Source organism: Schistocerca americana, chromosome 4, assembly GCF_021461395.2.
Source record: "Schistocerca americana isolate TAMUIC-IGC-003095 chromosome 4, iqSchAmer2.1, whole genome shotgun sequence".
NCBI lineage: Eukaryota > Metazoa > Arthropoda > Insecta > Orthoptera > Acrididae > Schistocerca > Schistocerca americana.
The window spans coordinates 561,113,751-561,135,356 of NC_060122.1; the positions used below are offsets into that span (position 1 = coordinate 561,113,751).

A 21,606-nucleotide genomic window follows, 5' to 3' on the forward strand; every position below is an offset into this window, starting at 1 on the left:
TTCAAAACACAAAGTATTAAGCGCTGTCGTTCAGACAGATAACCTTCGACTGAATAAAACTCTGTAATTTTAGCAACAGTTTTATTGTTCATTGAAATTTACATACCTTTTCTACACAAAGACTTGTACATATGACTTAGTTCGATCATTTACATGTATGTGGTAAATAAAATGTACCAGTTTTGTAATTTTGCCCTAACAGTACATTATAATACAAGGTCTCCATTATTACGTGATATAACCTATTTAAGAATCAAATAATAACAAAGCAAAATTTACATATTTCAGTTACAGTACGAGCAGTATTGCTTCTTAAATTTATAATAAACTTCCTGTCATCTGAATTTCACTAAGTTTGGTGAACTATCCCCACGAACGATTGCCTCGGGTGAGACACATTAATAAAATGACGGAATTAGAATCGGGATTTGTTTGCGTGCCTTCTGTTGAACAGTTTTGAAACCGCGTGCCATTTGTCGAGGGTGGAGCTGATATCATTTACAATGCCCTTGTATATCAAAGTGTAATAACCACATAAAATATATGATTAACTGGGCTCAAGTCACAGATTTCTCAAATGCTCCATCGTTTACTTTCATCCCATCGAATTAATTCTAAGCACCACCGAAAGAAATTTAAAAATTTAGAACTGCGTAACGAACATGACATACAAGACAGCTACATAACTTGGGTTAATTTAAATCTGAAACTGCCAGTTCTGCTTTTTTACATATCTTTAATGACATGCTAATTTGAGGGTCCTTACTCTAGCAGAACCTGCAGGAACTTCCCCTCTGTCACTGTTGTCAATCTGATGTTAGAACTTTGCTGCTCAGCGAGCAAGTCATTTCTTTTTTAATATACAGTAGATATCTGCAAATATTAAGTGCGAGTTTCATCGCATACCTGGAGTTTATCCACAATGGAAAAATGATGATTCTTCAAGTAGAGCTTTCTAACTGGTGTCTGTTAGTATCGAGATACTTGGATTTTCTTTACTGGCAGACACGTCGATGGGTATGCCACTACTGTTATTATTTATATGATGCTGAGATAACCTCGAGATACCGTTGGCCACGTTATCAGGGCTTCTCTTCTTCGTCGGTCCGGTCGCTTCGTTGCTACTTGCAGCGTCTGCAGCACGGCTTCCCTGGTCGGCGGGCGCGGACGAGTCGGTTTTGAGGTTTTCATTGTCAGCGCCGGCAGTTTTGCCTGGAAGCCCCGCTACTCCTGGAACGGTTGTCTGGGTGACTTTTCCATCAGGCCGCTTATTTTTGTCACTGTCTTCCAGCATATTATTTATTCTGTTATCTGCAGAAAGAAAAGGAAGAAAAATCGCTTTCAGACACAGTCCTTGAAAATTCATGTTTTTTTACCTAGTATACTTTCGTATTGGCTTATGTTTTATTTCTAAAAGGACATCATCGATCAGTAAAACAATTTTTCGCTTTTATTCTGTCGGATAACAGCCATATTTCACTATCGAGAACACCTTAAAGAAGCAAGGCAGGTAGCGTGTAATTTAAACCAATCAATCGTTATAAAGCTATTCCACCTGGTACGCAAGAGATATGAGACTGACTTCAGGAATTATATAACACTCCTAGTTTCAAACAAGGCATACGCTGACCGATGAAAATATTACTGAACCATCAGTAAAATACAGTACGTCATGGTTGTAAAATACACGTATCGTTTGCAGGAGAATGGAAAAACTGGTAGAAGCCACCTCCAGAAATAGCACTTTACGTTCCAGAGAAATGTAGAAACACTTAGGGCAATACTCACCCTATGGATTATTTGAGAATTAGAGTGAGGTAAGGAAAAGCTACCTTTACAGTGTTTTTAGATCTAGATAGAGCTTTTGACAGTGTTGACTGCAACACACTCCTTGAAATTCTAAATGTAGAAGGAGTAAAAAACAGGGAGGGAAAGTTAATTTACAACTTGCAGTTATAACAGTCGGGGAACATGGTATAAAAGCAGTAGTTGAGAAAACAAGAAACAACCTTGTAGCCCATCCCCGCCGTTGTTCAATCTGCACTTCGAGAAGAAACAAAAACTGAGGCGCTAATGAAGAAACTGTGTTGTGCAATTGAGCACTGTAAGTATCGGTCGATTTTTACTGCTTGCCCAGTAAATGACTGACGATGGCAGAGATAAAGAGGATATAAAATACAGACGAGCAATAGCAGGAAAAGTGTTTACAAAAACAAGAAATATTTTAACATCGAAACAATTAATAAGCTCGGTGGGGTGAAAATCTAGATCGCATCCGCAGTAAAATATTACAGGTGCATCATGGGTAACGCTAAATGAGCTAGAGCGTATCGGCTAGAGCATCTGACTACAAGCATGCAGGCTAAGGTAACCAAACACTAGCAAAAGGTGCTTCTCAGAACCAAATGACTATATAACTGGGACCTTCAGTCCGTGTTTGGCAACTAAATATAGAAGGAATTAGCCGAGCTAAAAGTGATCAGTTGTCAACAGTTCTTTTAGGTAAAAATACGGAAGTGGTTTTAATCTGGGAAGCCCATGCATCAAACTAAGAAGATCTCCGAAAATGAGAAAGGATATGTGGGTATGACCTTATTGGTGCAACGTACCACAACATTTATGACGTTGCTAATTACGTTAGAACTGACTTTGTTCGTGCACACCTAAACAAAGCAAATACAGCTGATGAAATTGATAATGTATCAACAAAGCTTGAAGAGCTCATTATCCATAACATGTATAAACCACCTAATGTAGATTGGCGCCAAATGCTCTACCGATTACTGTCCATCCATCAATATACGCTGGTGGTTTTAACAGCCACCACGATCAGTGGAAGTACGCACGGATCGACGACTACGGTAATGCACTTGTTAGGTGGGCTGAAAATAATAACTTTTACCAAATTTTTGACGCCAAGGATTTGGATGCCTTTAGATCACTTGCATGGCAGAAAGGCTACAACCCAGACCTCTCTATTTCGTCTCGTTTTACTGTAAAGAGCATGCAATTCTTGCATCGAGAAAAGTCTTTCCAAACTTCCCACGTAGTCAACACAGACCTGTTAGTCCCAATAGTGGCTTATCCATCCCATTGGTTAAGTCATTGCCATGACCTAGATCGAATCTTGAAAAGGCAAACTGGCAGGATTTCCAGGACTACCTGGAAAAAAAGTCTTTGATTCCACCAGAACCCCAGACCTAGAACCGTTTTGTTGGAGCTGTTCTTGGATTGGCTTAGAAATATATTCCTAGTGTAGATAGAGGAGAATATAACCCGAGATGGAATGAGACAATAACAATTTAACAGAAGCGGAGAGAGTGACATTGCAGATGAACGTCGTCATAGTTTTGATAATGCAAGGAAATTGAGCTGGTCTCATATGGTAGGAAACTTGAATTTCACACATTCAAGTGCTAAGGCTTGGTCCTTGCTCCGTAAATTGGACGGCTCCTTTAATAAATATGATCAGAAGCCTGGTATTTCACTTAATCATACTGTTAAGCATAAAGTAAAAATGTTCAGATCGTCCAGAGATCAATAGCATACCTCCAGGATTAAAAAAGAGACAAAAAATCTAAAAATGCAGTCTCCAAGCGATTCAAAATTCTCTTCCTCATTCACCGTAGATGAAATTTGGATTTACCAGAGGTTAAAAGTGGTAAGGCTCAGGGTTTGATTATTCTTGGGGAAAATGTCAAACACGGGCTGACTCGGTTCTTCTCTGTTACTTTAAAACAGGGACAGTTCCCATCGAACTACAAAAATACAAAGTTTATGGCGGTCTTGAAACCTAACAAATCACCGGATCTCCTCCAGAAATTTCCGCCAATTTCCCTGCTTAGTTGCACGTAAAGGCTCTTAGAGTGACATATTTACAAAAGAATTAGTGGGTGTTTTTTAGAACACATTCCAACAGAACAAGCGGGATTTAGGTCTCACCGAAGCTGCAACGACTATACTAGTTCTGACAAATTTCATGGTGGCCAGTTTCCAGGAGACAGCATATGACACCGTCTGGAAGGAAGGTGTGATTTACAAATTACTAAAAATAATTAAATGCCGGACAACAGCATCTCTTATTAATAACATGATAAGTGTTCGATACTTTCAGGTTTGCTTGGGTCAAAATAGAAGCTCAATAAGGAAACCAAATAACGGACGGCCACAAGGCTCAGTTCTCGCATCTCTCCTGTTCAGCAATTATGACCTTCCAAACACATCTTCAAGGAAATTCTGCTATGCAGAAGACATCGCTTTGGCTTGTCAATCAAAAGAGCTTGATCAGTCAGAGGAACACTAACAGAGGAGTTAGTGGCCTTTAACTCATATTTAAAAAATGGAGACCCAGTACCAGTAAGAGCGAGGTTTGTGCCCTTCACCTTAATAACAAAGAAACTAACACTAAGCACAAGGTCCAGTTAGATAGCAACAGTCTCCGTCACAACAAATAGCCCAAGTACCTTGGCACTCGACTGCACTCTGTTTAACAAAAAAAAACATCTGGGAAACATATCAGCCAATATTAAAACTCACAACAACATCATTCAGAGGCTGTGTGGCACAACTTTGGAGAGGGGAGGGGGGCTCATCAATCGAGACATTGCCTACATCAGTTCTTCCACTGGTTTTTTTTTTTTTTTTTCGGCCACAGAGTATTGTTGATTGGTATGGTTTAATAGTTGTCACACTAGGTTCATCAATGCGCAGCTCACGATGTGCATGATTATTGATGTAATCAGCCTATCTCCTGTCTACTGGCTTCCTCTGCTAAGCACAGATTCTCGGAACTGAGATCGTGCTTACTGATTACCACAATATACAAGAGAATAAGGAACTATCCCTTCATTACGACATACCTGTCTTAGGAAGAAATAGGCTTCGTTCGAGACACCCGCCACTCCTATACGCTGAACAGCTAGCTACAAGTAACTCCAAAGTAAGAGGTCTCTGGAAGAAGAGCTGCCGAATCACGGGAAACTACCAAGAACGGGAATGGTTCCAGAAATACGACGACGATACTGTGGTATCGAGATTACAGGAAACTGGAGACTGTGGGGCAAATCAAACAGAATCCACGCTGCATGTGGTCGGTGCTCTAACTCACTCCGAGTATCCGAGTTTTGACTGTGATGCACTAAAACAATGTATCAGACATATCAAAAATGGGTGCTTCTTACGACGCTATAAGGGCACACGGAAAGATTTTATAAATGACAATGTCACAACGGTTAAATGGATTAGAAACCTATATATTAATATTTAGTTGATTTATTTTTGTTTTATTGAATGACATTCATTACTTATTATAGATGTACTGCATTGTGTGAGATACGAATGATGATGATGAGTAAGCAAGCCAAGTGGACGTAGGTTACTATACATAGGGAAAGACGAAAGAGTCTTTTACAGGATAGGCTAGCGAAGAAAGCAGCATCGTAAAAGTCTTCGAACTCAAGACCTCAATAACAAAAATTTAAACCGTTTGTTCTTTAAAAGTTGACGTAAAAGGACAGTGAAAAAAGCAAAGAAAAAGGAAATTGTATGCACGTAAAGCTCCACTTTTATCTCGCTGGGATTTCGCCTACAAGCGATGGGCTTCACTACCGCCTTTATAACTTTTATGAAGTATTTCTCATTGACGAAGCAAACTCTCTCAAAGCAGTGGATTTGTACGCTTCCTAAACCATCCCCAACAGCACCTTTTAGTTTCATCATGACGAGTCCTTATTTAATCTTACAACTTAATGTTTCACAAAAAGCGTTTACCTGACTAGTGTAATTATTTAAGACGTATCAATAATTAAAATCTTGTTCCTCTGCTAGTAAAGTTCTAGTAATTACGAGACACCCAAGATGTAGGCTATACATATATTTACTTGAAACTGATGCAAAGATATATGATGTCACTTATTTCCTCGGAAATTGTTCATTATCAGAATCCCTACAGTCCTATTATGTTTTTACTGCTTGTCAGCTCTCTCCTATTCCATGTTTTTGAGAAAGGCACGAAGATTTTGTTAGAATTTTTCATTCTTAGAACGGGCACCATGGTGGACATTGAGGTGTGGACATCACAGTGCTAGTGATGAGGAAAAAATCTAAAGACCGGTAAGTCCTTTATTTCCAATTATTTATTTTACTTTTGCTTTATCATACTGACAAGAAAGAATTCCGTCTTATGCAGGTATATGTTTCATTTGAGTCTACCAAGCACGTATCGCCTCTTCATTAGGCATTTTCGATGATTTTCAACATAGTAGAAAATTATTTTATTGTACATATTTTGACCAGAGGTTTGTAGTAACTGTTAGCGGCTCGTTTAACTATTTCGAACTACATGGTTTTGTGTTTTACATTTACATTCATTTTTACGTCACTACAGAAATCTTGTCAAAATAAGAGAGCTACTTTTCCGATCCAATCTGTCGGGAAATTAAAACCAAAGCGAAAATATAATTTAGCTTTGGGAAGATGTGTTACGCAGTTTCTCTAGTATGCTCGTCGATAACGGCACGTCCCACTGTTCTGTTGTGAGTGCACGGACAGCACATAAAGATGCCCAGAACAACAGAGTCTCCCGTCAGGTGTGATATGTATGCTTTCATCCGATTTGTTCATGCTGATGGATTCTGCCTGATTTCTAACAGCCCATATAACGTAATTGTCGTGCGTGAGACCAAACTGCGAAAATGATGCCGGCACTTTGGAGCAGGACGTACACGTTCACGGAATGAAGCAAGTGTCAGCTGATAATCTTGTTCAGCGAGTGGGTCAACAATTCGAGAAAATCGTCTACGAAGGGCTACTCACAACAAGCAGAACGAAGGAAATACCAACAAAGAGGCGTGGAGTACGCAGGAAAAGAAGCCCTCGAAAAAAGGTAGTTCCTCTGAGTGCAGCATCACGTTTTCAAATATTTCATACATAAAATGAACTATCTCAAAATAAAATTTCGTTCCTCTTCTTTGAAACGTCCTAATCCACTTTAGCCTTGGCCTATAACCTAAAATCAAGAAAGAAATGTTTTAACGAGTGAGCAAAGCACGGAGCAACTGCGCCAGCGGCAACTAGTGGTTGAGGCAGAGGAATGCACACGATAAATACTCTTTCAATGGATTAAAATACAGTAATAGAAGACGATGCGCAGAAGCTTTTATGTTTGCTCAGCATAACCTAGTAAAGGAGGTACTCAGAATTCGTCTATTAATAATGGCCACAATTCCGCAGTAAAAACTGCGATACGAAGTTCCGAGGACGTTGAGAGTGATTTGAAGTGAAGGGAGTGAAGGGTCTGCCCATTGTGAGATTCCACTGTCTGTGAAATTCGCATGATTCATGTAGCCAGGAACCATTCATGTTAGCGAAAAATCATCTTTTAAAAAATCGGGACATAAATTCAAGTATATAATTTGGCTGTGAATTGTCTCTTTTTACTTAGCTGCTTATCAATTACACACTTGAAACTATAAAAAAAATGGTATCAAATGCCGGTGAAATCGCGTATCCTTTCAAAAACCTAGATTTTTGAATCCTTGCGTTTATGTGCGCTACGTTATTTTTATTCCTTAACAGATAATAATTACAGATATATAGTAATACGCGTCCGGAAGTACTTTTCTTAGCATCCCTTCAAGAACTCCAGCCCCGAGTGTTCCGTTAAGTGGCTTTAACGCCTGGACGGGAGGCAACAGCACTGGCTTTCCTGCGTTCAAGGTTGCCTACCCATCAGAGACGTAACGACTGTGGCCTGGTTTTGCGTTAGAACGGGTTCCGTAGACCTACGAATATTATGAGCCGAACAACAGCCTTCCTGTGGGTCTCAAAAGATATCAAGCCATTTCTTCAGTCTTAACAAGTCACAGCGTAAGTCCTAACTTCATAATCGTGCCAAACACTATTAAATCTGCAAAGTTGCAAAATTCACCAATAGAGAACGCGCGCTCTGTGCTTCACTCCACGCAGTCCTTTCTTCTAAGTCTCTAGAACGCATATTCAGTTCAACATATGAGTCGAATATACTTGCATTCCAGCGCTAGATAGTTTTTATCCAACGTATTTGCCATGTTTTTTAACAATCCGTAGTACAGGAAACTCATAGATTGTACACGCAGACGAAAATGTTCAACATTCGTGTACTTTGGAGTGGGTGCTAGGTCCTTTATTTTGTGCTCTGCCCTCCTTGAAAGCATCTGTGTAAACCTTATTTTCTGTTCCGTCTGTCTTTCATGGCTTTAGATGCCTTTAACTAGCTAGGTCGCCTTTTCCTGTTTCTGTCTGTCCCTGTCATTGTTTCCGGCTGGTATTCGGCAAGCTTCTCTTGCGGTGTTCTTTGCTGAACTTCCTCGTTTTTGCTGTGGACGGCTGGTGTAGTAACTTACTTTGAAGTTGCCTTCTGATGGCCGCTCTCACATATATAGTTACAAACGAATTTTGAGACTGCAGCTTGCATTTTGTACCTTAGCGCAGTATTTGCTTGCAACATTTTCAGATCTTTAACGTGCCTTTAGCCATGTTCAAACTTAAATTTCAATGGTCAGCGAGGTAGTTATCTGTCGATGCCCATCGCACAGTATCGGCTTTTCATTAATCCATCTGCACATTAAGCATGTTGAATACGTTATATTTTCTAACGTATCTGGAATCATTATTTAGTTCTTCCTTAAGTAGTGGTCCTGTATACCACGTGGTCCAGTAAGGACAATTATACTGTTTCTTGTTCCGCTGATTATGGACCGAGTTGTAGTAATCATACATTTACGTGAAGCTTTTACTATTTATTTCCAATCTCATATCGCTGATGAAAATATATTTAAAGACACGAAGCTCTACGTGGCTTGGTCTGCACTTTTTTAGTCTGCACTTAATTTCTACTGCGATCTCTAACCCACACTCTGCGTTAAACTGGAATGTTAGTCACTGCGAGGGATAGACGCTATCAGCGTGTTTCTTTTTTTTTTTTTTCCGCACTGCTCAAAATGGCTCTGAGCACTATGCGACTTAACTTCTGAGGTCATCAGTCGCCTAGAACTTAGAAGTAATTAAACCGAAGTAACCTAAGGACATCACATACATCCATGCCCGAGGCAGGATTCGAACCTGCGACCGTAGCGGTCGCTTGGCTTCAGACTGTAGCGCCTAGAACCGCACGGCCACTCCGGCCGGCACAGCACTGCTATCAGCAAGAATCTTTTTTGTTCTTTGTATGCTTCACAGTTTGGAAGGTAAGCGATGGTATGGAGGTTCCAAAACTGTCTGCTGCATGTCATATTATGTTTCACGTGCTTGCTGTGCGTCTCTATATTTCACGATTTGTGTGAAAACGTGTTAGGTTACTAGATGGAGCCACGCATGTTCACTGCTCATGATTTACGTATAAGGTGGACCATTTACATGTTCTTCAGATCAGATGATGAAACTCCTATAAGTATTTGCGATTATAAAATCGTTGAAGTATTCATTTACGCCCCCAATTCCCTCCTTTGCGCAAACCAAGCACTGCCTACTATTTACTGTGTTTTTGAAATATAGTCATACTGCATTACACGTCATTGCTCAGCAGAACTATACGTAAAAAGGAATACACATCCAGGGCATTTTTTCTGGAGACGCATTTTCATGTACTCAGGACATTACAAAAGGAAGTGTATGGTTTACAAACTAAAGAGTAATTCCTACATAGACCCATTATCGACGTTTGCGATGCGATTCATAGTTTTTGGATGATGGGAACGCTCATACAGGTCTGTAGATTTTGAGAATAGGGCCCACTTTTCAAACAGGTTTCAAGCATATACTGAATAGTGTCATTAATCTCAGTTTTTGATTTAGCAGTTAGGCTTTTAGCAGTTAGAGGCTTTTATACTTTGTACACTTCGTGTTGCACTAGTGACATGTAGCGAAAATTCAAAATTTGTGCCACTCAGGAACTCGAAAGCGGATTTCCTGCATATCTCGAGCGGTTCCATCAACCACTATGCTACCTGATCTCGCCTCTAGGTCGAACTCAAATATTAACTGTCTCTGTAATTTCCACTTTTGATTTTCGAACACTAGCACCAGAGGTATATGCGGATATGAGGGAGTAATGCCACTGGAAAAACGATGCCCATGGATGACAGTAGCGTGTCCCTCAGCCAGGGATATTAATGATAAGAGTGGAATGCATTGAAGGTTTAGCATATATCAGTAAGTCACAAAAATACAATTTGATGTCACTGCGTTTTCATTGATTTTATTCCCATCGATCTATTAATAACATTTAAGAGCATTTAATTCGGTGTAGTTTGTTTTGTATAGGAGAGAACGTAGAGTTACAGTTTGAGACGTGTCAATGATATTTCATTGCATTGCCCACGCTCATTACCGACCCTAATATTACGTAATAAAGTAAGTTCACTTAACTGAATATGCAGTGGGAAATTCTAGATCATTGCTGCAATCCGTGTATAAATCTAACCTATGGTTTGATTTATATGGAGCTTTGAAGACAGCTAAACAGCAGAATTTAAAGATGAACATGGTAGCCATGTTTGCTGATTTCCTGTGAGCGCGAGGGAAAACAAACTGGCGAACAGCAGCGACGATGGCGTGGGCGGAAGCTGTTTGCAGTAGAAGTTCCAACGTGTCTTCTCGAACCTTCTACGAGGTTGGCGTAAGCACACACATTTCCGATGAAAGGAAAAATAGGACGTAATTTAAGTGCAATAGATCCTGAGGAATGGGCTCGTCCATGTCTCTTAAGTGAGGCAAAGAATAGCGAGTCAGTAATTATATTGCTTAGAAGATAAATGTGCGTAGCAAAATTCTCGTCATGGTTGCTCTGAATGATTACGAGCGTTCGTCGGCGCCTGTGCTAACGACAGTATTTTGATTAAATTGCCTAAGGAAATTAATGTATCTGACGCCAGAGACGGGGAAGAGTTTGCTTATAAAGACAGCTCTCCATTATTTTGAGGAGATCGTGCTGAGTGTTGGCTTACCAAGGGCTATGTTGCCTGCAGCGATCGAACCTCAGTGGCGAAATAATTAATTTATACTGCCAAGGGAAATATGCAAAGCCGTATAGGAAGTGACTTTTCAATGGTGAAAAAATGTTTGGTTTGTAATATGACAAACTTTCAGTCTTAAACGTAGTTAGAGAATGGCGAACAAAGCTTGGGGCGAACCATTGCGTCACTGCATGTTGCTGTTTTTGTAAGTAGCGCTACGGTAGATTGTCAGCGCTGTTTAGATCGTCGCTGACAGCTTCATGGTCGGTATCGTTTAAACATGGTAGATACGGATCTTTGCCTGATTGGGCCAAGCATAATTTCAGTATTGTGCAATTTAAAAAGTCCCGCATGCAGAATTATCCGAATGGGACGGAAATCGATAGATGTGATGTGTACATGTGCAAACAAATGATTACAATTTCAGAAAAGTTTGATGATTTCAAAACAAAGAACTTCACAACATGAGTTCACAAAATGAACAAGTCAGTGACGCGTTAGTCAGTTCCGTCCGGGTATGCAAGCAGTTGTCTGGTGTCCTCGTGAGGGTTATCATGCCAAATACTGACCAGTTGAAGCGTTATATCGTTAAAATCCTGAACTGGTTGGAATCTTATTTGCTAGCCACCACTGATGAAACCTCTTTTATAAACAGACGTTGTGTATGTACTCTCACACAACATGTAGAAACCCTGGAAAAATTTGTAAAGAGATAGAACGATACAAATCAATGGAATCTGAATTTTGTATAGTTCGCTACCTAACTTCAGCGTTACAGATTTCTTGATAGGTATTTTTCAGTACGGCAGCCTTTTAGTTCGTAGTATGTTCCATTGTATGTACGTAGAACTAATAGGGACTGTGACTATTGCGTTCAGATGATAGTTGAGTTGGTTTCTATCCGCTCATAGCTTCAGTTAGTGCTCATGTAGGTCACGCAATTTGATGCTTTTGCCATAGGCCGTTACTGCCCTGTGCTGCATGCAAACCGACGTAGTAATACAGATGACTTCCTACGTGTTTTTTAAGCGTACGCCGACCGATCAACAAATGTGGCCATCTCGGATTCTGCCCGCATTGAGGAGGGTCCTTCACCCATGCATGATTGGGAAGGTCCAGATATGGCAGGCAACCGCGAAAGACTTACGGGGGGCCAGCCGAAGAGCCTCCCTCGTTTGCCTGAGAAACAGTTACCAGTCGTTTACAGTGACTGACACTGATCCTGAGCCGCCTGTGGTTGCCTGCCCTGTTTTGAAGATTTCCTCTCGTCCTGCAAGTCCGGGCATTCAAAAGAGAGGAGGTTACTGGTAGTTGAAATGTCCAGATTAGGTGGTTGGTTGAGCCTATTAAGAATATGAAGCTCAAAGAGAGAAAAAGTATCAGCGTGCACTCTGCATCTTCCACAGCGGGAGTCATCCCAGTTAAGAAACAAGTCTTCCAGAATGCCTTCAAGTAAACGGAACGCAGCCTTTTGCAGTTGAAGGACCATGTCGGTGCCACTGATGTGCATAGTTTCGGATCGGATTAAATTGTTTCTCGTTTCCAGCAGCTAAGATTACCAGACTTTCGGAAAGGAAAAGGCGGAGCTCACCAACTTCAGCGACATTGGACTATCGACTTCTGGTGCAAAACCGATAACAGGGTCTTTGCCAAAAACTGAGACGTTTCTGTGACAATGTGATATTCGGATATCTTGACTTACTTTATATGGTGTATACATTTCGTGTACCTCTAAGAATGAATTCAATAAATATTGATGGCATCGATACGGGCGGCGGAGGCTGTATGGAGCAGACTGGACTGTGTTTTAGGTTCGAGGATATCGGAAAAGTGGAAACAGTTGTTTAGTTTGAAAGGTGGCCGGCTCAACGCAGGACACGGATAGACCAAGGAAACTTTTACTATCAGACAACCATCGCAGCTATAGTAGGAAAGAGTAAAAACAAAACAAATGACGTTCTTGTCTACTTGCTAGTCTAATGCCTGTTTTATCTGTTTCCTCATTGGCAATCTTTACTACCATGTTCTGTCTTGCGTTAAGTATAAGGTCCCAGAATGGGATTAAAATTCAGGGTGAAAGGGTATCAATGATAGGATTCGCTGAGGACATTGCTGTCCTCAGATTATGGGTTGAGAGTAAATGAAAGAAATCCAAAAGTAATGAGAAGTAGGAAAAATGAGATTAGCGAAGAACTTAACATCAGAACTGCGGATCACGAAGCGAAGGAATTCTGCTACTTAGGCAGCAAAATAAGCTATGGTGGACGAAGCAAGGACATACGAAGCAGGATAGCACCGGAAAAAAGGACATTTCTGGCTAAGAGAAGTCTGCTAGTATCAAATCCAGGTATACTACTATCAAACACGGGACTTAATTTGAAGAAGAAATTTCTGATAATAAACATTTGGAGCGCAGCACTGTATAGTAGTGAAGCAGAGACTGTGGGGAAACCGGAACAGGAAGGAATCGAAGCATTTGAGATGTGGTGGTGGGGAAGAATGTTGTAAATTAGGTGGACTGATCAGGTAAGGAATGAAGAGAATCGGCGAGGAAAGGAAAGGAGAACAATGACAAGAAGGGACACGATGATAGAACATTTGTTAAGACATCAGGGAATAACTTCCATGGTATTAGAGGGAACTGTAGAGGATATAAACTGTAGAGGAAGACAGTGATTGGAATACGTCCAGCAAATATTAGACGACGCAGGTTGCAATTGCTACTCTGAGATGAAAAGATTAGCACAGGGGAACAATTCGTGGCGGAATACATCAAAGCAGTCTGAAGATTGATGTGTATTCTGTCATTCCATCATACACCAACATCTCTTAAAGCTTTAATATGGATAATAAATTGAGCGTATGATTATATGGTTTACAAGTGACGTCACCATTATGGCATATAGCACGCCTCACTACCTAACGTCTCATTACCTGAAATATCGATGATCATTGTAATATGTGCCGCACGTGTTTCTTGTGTAGCTGTCAGTGTGTATGGGTGACTTCATTCTTGTGTTGGTAACACTGATTTTGGACATGTTGATTTCTCAGTCGATGTCGGTGTCAGCACCTGGTGTATTGATAAAAATAACACTATCTCAAGTTTATGATTCATTTACTTGTTGGTCATACTAACAAAACCAAACTTAAAGCCTTTTTCCATTTAAAGGCGAGATGTGTGTCCCCTGTGGCGTTTGATATAGGTGTATACCGCTACTCATCAGTCCCATGATTCAGAGTCTCTGCGAGGTGCGTTGAAAAGAGGTGCTCGTTAGGAATGGTGAAGTCTAAATCCAATAATCAAAAGGTAGTCGTTCCTGCATTTATCGTTAATCTATAGCTTTCACCACACGAGTTACTGCTTAGGAGTTTCCCCGCTTAGCGGATGCTACGTTCTCGTAGTGAGTCATGTCACCACCGACTGAGAAACTCAGCCTGCTTGCCGGAGCCTCCGCTTTGAAGCCTCTTACTGAACTCACCAGCAGAGCCGTTGTCGTCGTCGTCGCCGTCGGCGGCCTGCGTCTGTTCCAGCAGGTCCGAGATGGCGGCCTCCAGCTCACTGAGCGACGGCGTCATGGAGGAGCGCCTACTGGAGCCTGCTGTTGCTGGAGAGCCCTCTGACAGGCTGGCCGGCACGCCCAGCTGCCGCAGCACCGCCTCTGCCTCCACCTCCGGGCTCCGCAGTGCCTGCGCACCAACAAGGGACGTGTCACCGCAACAGCTGACTCCACTCCACCGGCAACACCACTGCCCATCTTGAAAGTTTAGTGTCGCTTGTTAAAAGGCATTTCGAAGTTACGCCACCCCGGCTATTTTTCACAAGTATTCATTTTATTAAATCTTACACAAATGGCTAATTTCGGGCCTACAGGCCATTTTTAAGCACAGTAGGTGTCGATGTGCTCTACAGTTATTGTGTACAACAACTGTAGTGTACAACACATCGAAACTTACTGCACTTTTAAGCGATCAGTCGTGCAAGCTGTAACAAAGTGAATACGTGTCAAAAATATTCGAAGTGGAATAACTTCCAAGTGTCTTTTAATAAATATATGGCTTGGAATAGGAATTAAAGTCCAAGGAGATGAAATAAAACCTTTGAGATTTTCCGATGACAGTGTAATTACGACATAGACTGCAAATAATTTTGAATAGCAATTGAATGGAATGGGCAGCGTCTTGCAATGAGTGTAGAAGATGAACATCAACAAAAGCGAGAGAAGCATAATGGAATGTATCAAAAATTTTATTTTAGTGGGGGCCCACAGCCTCAAAGTATTCTGAGAATGAAAACATGGTCCAGGTAGGCTGCACTTTTTTTATTATCTATGCGGTTAGTCAACTTCAACCTCTAGTCATTTTCATGTACGTATCTTAAGCTTACAGCATCATTTTCCAGTTGACGTGTACCAACGATATATTATAATGTAATATGAAGTGGTAGCTGAAGATATGCGTTTCAAAATGACAGAAAGTTGAAATTGGTCATTCACATAGATAATCAAAAGAATACAGCCTACCTAGATCATGTTTACATTCCCAAAGTAATGAAATATAGTCGAATTAAATGAGATGATGCTGAGGGAATTAGATAAGGAAACGAGACACATAAAGCATTAGCTGAGTTATGTTATTCCGGCATCAAAATAACTTATGATGGCCGATGTAGAAAGGATATAAAATGTTGACTGGCAATGGCAAGAAAAGCATTTCTGAAGATGACAGAGCTGTCGACATCGAACATAGATTTAAGTTTCATGAAGTATTTTCTGAGAGGAAGTATGGAACCGAAACTGGGAAGATAAAGAGTTTAGACAAGAAAAGAACAGAGTCTTTGAAATGTGGTGCTACAGAAGAATGCTGAAGGTTAGATGGGTACGTCACGTAACTGATGAGGAGGTATTGAATAGAATTCGGACGAAAATTAATTTGTGGCACAACCTGACTAGAAGAAGCGATCGGTTGGCAGGATACATTCTGACTCTTCAAGGGATTACAAATTTTGTACTGGTGGTAAGTGTTAGGGGTAAAAGTAATAGAGGGAGACCAAGAGAATACAGTAAGCACATTCAAAGGATGTAAAATTGCATTAGTTATTCAGACATGGAAAGGCTTGCACAGGATTGAGCAGCATGTAGAGCACCATCAGACCAATCTTGGGGCTGAAGACCACAAAGTCAACATGGCTGGGGTACCCCAATGAAGAAAATTTCTATCGTTTCTTTAATTTAACAATGCACTCTGCCAGGCAAATAAAGTTAGGCACCCAGAAGACATGGCTTTCAATGTAACTTCTTACATGTACACACCTTCGGCTTGGATTACAGTTGGCACACTATGCTAGGGGTAGAACGGCCACCAGAGTGCGTTAGTGTTGTTTCTGTTTAGTGTTGTTACCACGTCCAGCAGGGTAAATGAGAAGCGTGAACAACGTTAGATATGTTTAGTGAATACTGCGAAGGAAACGGAGATCCCACGTACTCGTTTGAGACCGCAGTGTCAGCACCTGCCAGAGACTGAAGGGGCCTAATTGTGGGTCTCTATTTGGCTGGCCGGTAAAATCGTGCAGTGTCTAGCTTTGTGACAGTGACCAGACGTTGGACAGCATGGGAACGTGAGCCAAGCATACTCGTCGTCAAGGTTCTGGCCTTACCATCTTAATGGAGGATCACTGTACAGTGCATCAAGAAAGTACCATCCCCGTTCGTATCTGCATCTGCCATCCGTGAACGTAGAATGGTCTCCCTGGAACGCTTGTATCATTCTGTATCATTGTTCAAATGTTCAAATGTGTTTGAAATCTTATGGGACATAACTTCTATGGTCATCAGTCCCTAAGCTTACACACTACTTAACCTAAATTATCCCAAGGACAAACACACACACCCATGCCCGAGGGAGGACTCGAACCTCCGCCGGGACCAGCCGCACAGTCCATGACTGCAGCCCCTCAGACCGCTCTGCTAATCCCGCGCGGCTCTGTACCATTGGACGGAGACTAGAAACAACCGGACAAGCTAATTACTGCCAGACGCGTTAGCTGCCGTTAACAGCACAACACAAACGGCTTCGTTTAGAGTGTTGCCGCGACGGGGAAGCTTGTAATGCTTGTGAATGACGTCGCTTTGTGATCAGCGATGAATCGCGGTTCTGCACTATCTCGGATGGTCATTGTCAGCTAGTATGGGTGACCTGGGAATAGGTCCTATTCTTCCGAAGTTTTGGATAGGCGCAGCGATGTTAATCTTCGCGCCACGGTATTGGAAGCCAGATGACTTCAGGTCACGGCTGGTACTGACTTAGGGAGCTTTGACGGCCCAACGCTATGTCGCGAACATCCTGCATTCTAGTGTATTACCTCTCATAGTATTATCGTGGTACCGTCCGCCTCCGGTAGCTGAGTGGCAGTCCGCCTTTCGCCGCGGAGCAGCTCGGACTTGTTTACGTCTCGGCTGCGAACGGTCGCGGAAGAAGCGGTGTTTACACCGTCGTCACTCGCGTGTGTTACTGTTTGAATCGAACGCAATGGCACACAATTTCCGAAAAACCACGATACAGTTCACGTTCTGTAACGAGTATGCAAGACCAAAGGCTTTCGAAATCGAACGTTTCTTGAGGGACGAAGTGCATCTCAACTACACGGAGATTATTGGAATTCATTTATCAATCGTGAGCAGCACTCTTTACGTAAAGATGATTGACGACGCAGCATGCGATAGGATCATTGAAGCCGCCAAACGAGGATTCCAGTTCCGACACTCCGATGGTCATATTGGCGAAGTTTTAGTCGCTCATTCGGGCCTGGGCGTGCGTACGATTCGAATCTTCGAGCTGCCTTTCGAGGTACCCGAATCATTGGTCACTGAATCACTCCAGCCATATGGCAGAGTTATTAGTCATACGGCCGAACGCTGGGCAAGTTTTAGCACGTATCCAGTGCTCAATGGTGTCCGACAGGTGCGAATTGCCCTTACGAAACATGTGCCATCGTGCATAAACATCGGCGGCTGTAGAGCTATTGTCATCTATGATGGACAGCCCCGGACATGCTCCGGGTGTGGTGGTGAAGGACATCTTCGATCAGCGTGTATGCAGTGGAGACTCGTGCAACTCCCCAGCGGAGACTTCCAGAATCCGACTACACCAACGTCACTGCCGATGACTTACGTGACGGCACTTCGCGGGGATGTGACGCCGAGGTCGGAGCGCACCATCGAACCGACGCCGCAGTTGATTGAGGCGCCTTCGGACGCCACTGAAGAAGGAATGGCTCCGACCAACCTCCAATCTCAGACACTATAGGTGGCGCAGAAAGAGGATGAGAGCATCACAATAGGCATGGAAGCTGAAGTGGAACGGCCCCAGGGCATTGTGGCGGCGGCGGGAACGCAGGAGATGCAAGATGCGCCAACACCAGAGGCCGAGGTTAGGGCCCGCAAACAACGCTCGCCAAAGCGCCGCAAGAAGAGCCGACTAAACTCTGCGGAGACGCTCCCTTCTCTTCTAGGGAGACCAGACGAGTCTAACACTATGGACCTGTCTGACATGGAACCACAAGCTTCGGATGTCGCAGATCATATGAATTCGGACAGTGAAATGATGTCATATCGTTCAGACGACGCATCCGCTCAGGGGCCTGCTACCCCTTCGGCGGTGGAGTCTACAGCTGCGAAAGAACAACAGATGTCACACATCAATGCCGCACAGGAAAATTTGGAGCACACCAATAGTATCAGCTGGTATGAGCAGGACGACGACATCACCGATGCGGACCATTCTATTGGCGGGGCCTTGCATCCGTCCGCATCTCAAGAAACCTAATGCCGCAGGGACACGTTCCTCGGGCGACCCTCGGCGGATGTGTAAAGGGACTATCGACACGGTGAAACTTTGTCATTTTAACATCATGTGGAGATGACAGCTACTCGACCCCAGGCATACAGAATAGGGACAGTGAATGTAAATACCATTAGATCGCCCGTGAAACAGCAGTTGTTTAGGGACATGATGTACGCGTCGGATGTGGATATACTGATGGTGCAGGAAATTTACATTCCTGAGTTCCAGGAAGTACATGGATACATCTCCTACACCTCGCCGCACTCGAACAACGACAGTGGAACGGCGATATTGGTCCGGTACGGGATTCCGGTCCGAGACCTGGCTTATCTACCATCGGCACGAGGACTGGCGATAACTGTTAATGGAATTCGCATTCTCAATGTTTATGCCCCTTCCGGCACAGAAAACAGACGGACGCGTGCGAGATATTATTCGGAAGAGATTGTGCCCTTATTTACCGGCAGATTCGATCATTTCATTATAGGTGGTGACTTCAATTGTGTTTTAGCCCAAAAAGACCAGACACCACATTACAATACCTGTCGTGAATTGCATGTGCTATGCCGGGATCTGGAGTTAAGCGACACCTGGGACATGATTCATAGGAACCGTGAGGGATATACTTTTTTTACCAGTCACTCGGCGAGCAGACTCGATCGAATATATGTTTCGGTTGGCCTACAGGATAAGGTAGTCGACGCGGAACGATGGCCTGCGGCATTTACTGATCATCTGGCTTACATTTGTACCATGTCACTCCCTAGGCAAAGTGTGTGGAGAAGCCGCGGGACATGGAAGCTCAATTCGTCCCTTTTGGCGGACCCCGAATGTCGTCAGAGAGTCGAGGAGGTATGGGCCACATGTCAACGCCGTCTACCAACGTATACCTCCGTGCTTCAATGGTGGCTCGAGTGCACTAAGCCGGCAATAAGAAGAGCTCTAATACAGTATGGTCGGGATAAGGCGAGATGGCAGAGAGACACTCTTGATTATTATTACACCATGCTTCGTGAGCTGTCCTTCCAGGTGCCGTCTGCAGAACATCGTGCGGAAGTTCATCGTGTCAAGGCACAAATCCTATCGATCACGCGACGACGACTGGGTGGCATCCCAATACGGGCAAGATGTCTTGACACCATCACTGGGGAACGTACCTCGATGCACCATGTGTCGCGGGAACATAAGCGTTACCGCCGGGCATTGGTAACAGTGCTCCACGGTTTAGATGGCCGTCAACTGACAACACAACAGGACATTGCAAATGAATTTTTAGAGCATTTCCGCCATCTCTATGCCGGTACACCGACGGACCGTCAGGTAGGGGAAGAGATACTGCAACATCTGCAAACGACACTGACAGAGACGGATAAGGCAGCGCTTATGGAGCCACTCACAGAAGACGATATAAAGGTGGCACTCACAAAAGGAGCGGCCCATAAATCACCGGGGCCAGATGGGATTACGTTAGAGTTTTATCGAGAATTCGTGGACATGATGATGCCACAGTTGGTGTCGATGTACAATGAGGCGATGAGTCCGATCATGCGCCTACCGTCGGATTTTGTGACGGGCTTTCTTCTTCCCATCCCGAAGATGGCGGGGAGTCGCAGTGTTAATCAATATCGGCCTCTCACTATGCTAAACACCGATTATAAAATTTTTGCACGGCTACTAGCGTCTCGTCTCAAGGTGGCGATATCCAGGACAATATCCCCTGATCAGGCTTGCCTAGGGGTGCGAAGCAACATCTCCTCGGCGTTAAGTGAATACCGTGACGTTATCGCCCTTGCGGAAACTTGTAACATGCGAGCAGCGATGATATCTGTGGACTTCGATCGTGCGTTCGACAGGATAAACCATGACTTCTTGGCGTCAGTCATGAGCCGAATGGAGATTCCAACTGTTTTCATCTCCATCATTATGAGGCTAATAAGAGGGGCTACATCGAAGGTGATTGTAAACGGTCGGGAAGCGGGCTCGGTTCCTATTAACAGCTCCGTCCGACAAGGGTGCCCACTCTCCATGATGCTGTTTGCGATAGCGCTTGAGCCGCTGATGTGTGTTATGAGGCGCTCATTTACTGGGATAGCGCTTAATGAGACCTCCTTCGTTTGTCGCGCATATGCGGACGACCTGATCCTTCTTGTCAGATCAGGTCATGAAGTGCATCAGGCTGTTGAATATCTAGAATCTTACGGGACGGCAGCAGGCAGTGTCATTAACATGACGAAATCCAAAATTATGCACATTGGACGGGGTCTGGAAGACGTACCGGGACCGTTTCAGACGGTGGAATCGCTGAGATGTCTGGGGATCACATTTACCCGTTCACTACGGCGGTCAGCGGCGGCGAGTTCCCGGCGGCTTCTGCAAAATGTTCGTCTGGCGATACGGAACAACTCACTGAGAGCCTTTGACATGATCCAGCTTGTGACATACATTAACGTTCACATAGCGTCACGACTGCCCCATTTAGCGCAGATCCTACCAATACCGAAGGGTATTGCAGACCGCCTCATGGCTGCCTTTGGTTACTATGTTAGTACTGGGATGTTATTTAAGATCACATATGACACGTTAACGCTACAATTCCGGAACGGTGGCCTCAACCTCACAAACGTGCGAAACAAAGCTCTGGCGCTTTACATGCGAGCGATGATACGAAATTGGCAACAACGAAAGCACACCATAACGTCAGCTCTGATAGAAGTACTTGTTCCGCCTTCGTACGAACCCCCTATTGCGGTGGGCAATATTTCGCCTTCTCTTG

The 21,606-nt window shown here is 43.3% G+C and overlaps 1 protein-coding gene across 1 annotated transcript in view; it reads right to left on the reverse strand.

Moving 5' to 3' along the window:
• Nucleotides 1-955: 955 nt before the first annotated feature.
• LOC124613615 overlaps nucleotides 956-21,606 on the reverse strand; it is a 46,025-nt gene continuing 25,374 nt past the window's right edge. Inside the window, exons 4-5 of the mRNA XM_047142331.1 lie at nucleotides 14,474-14,681; nucleotides 956-1,311 (exon numbers count right to left, since the gene is read on the reverse strand). Of these exons, the coding sequence (XP_046998287.1) occupies nucleotides 956-1,311; nucleotides 14,474-14,681 (564 nt within the window). The remainder of the gene's footprint in view (nucleotides 1,312-14,473; nucleotides 14,682-21,606) is intronic.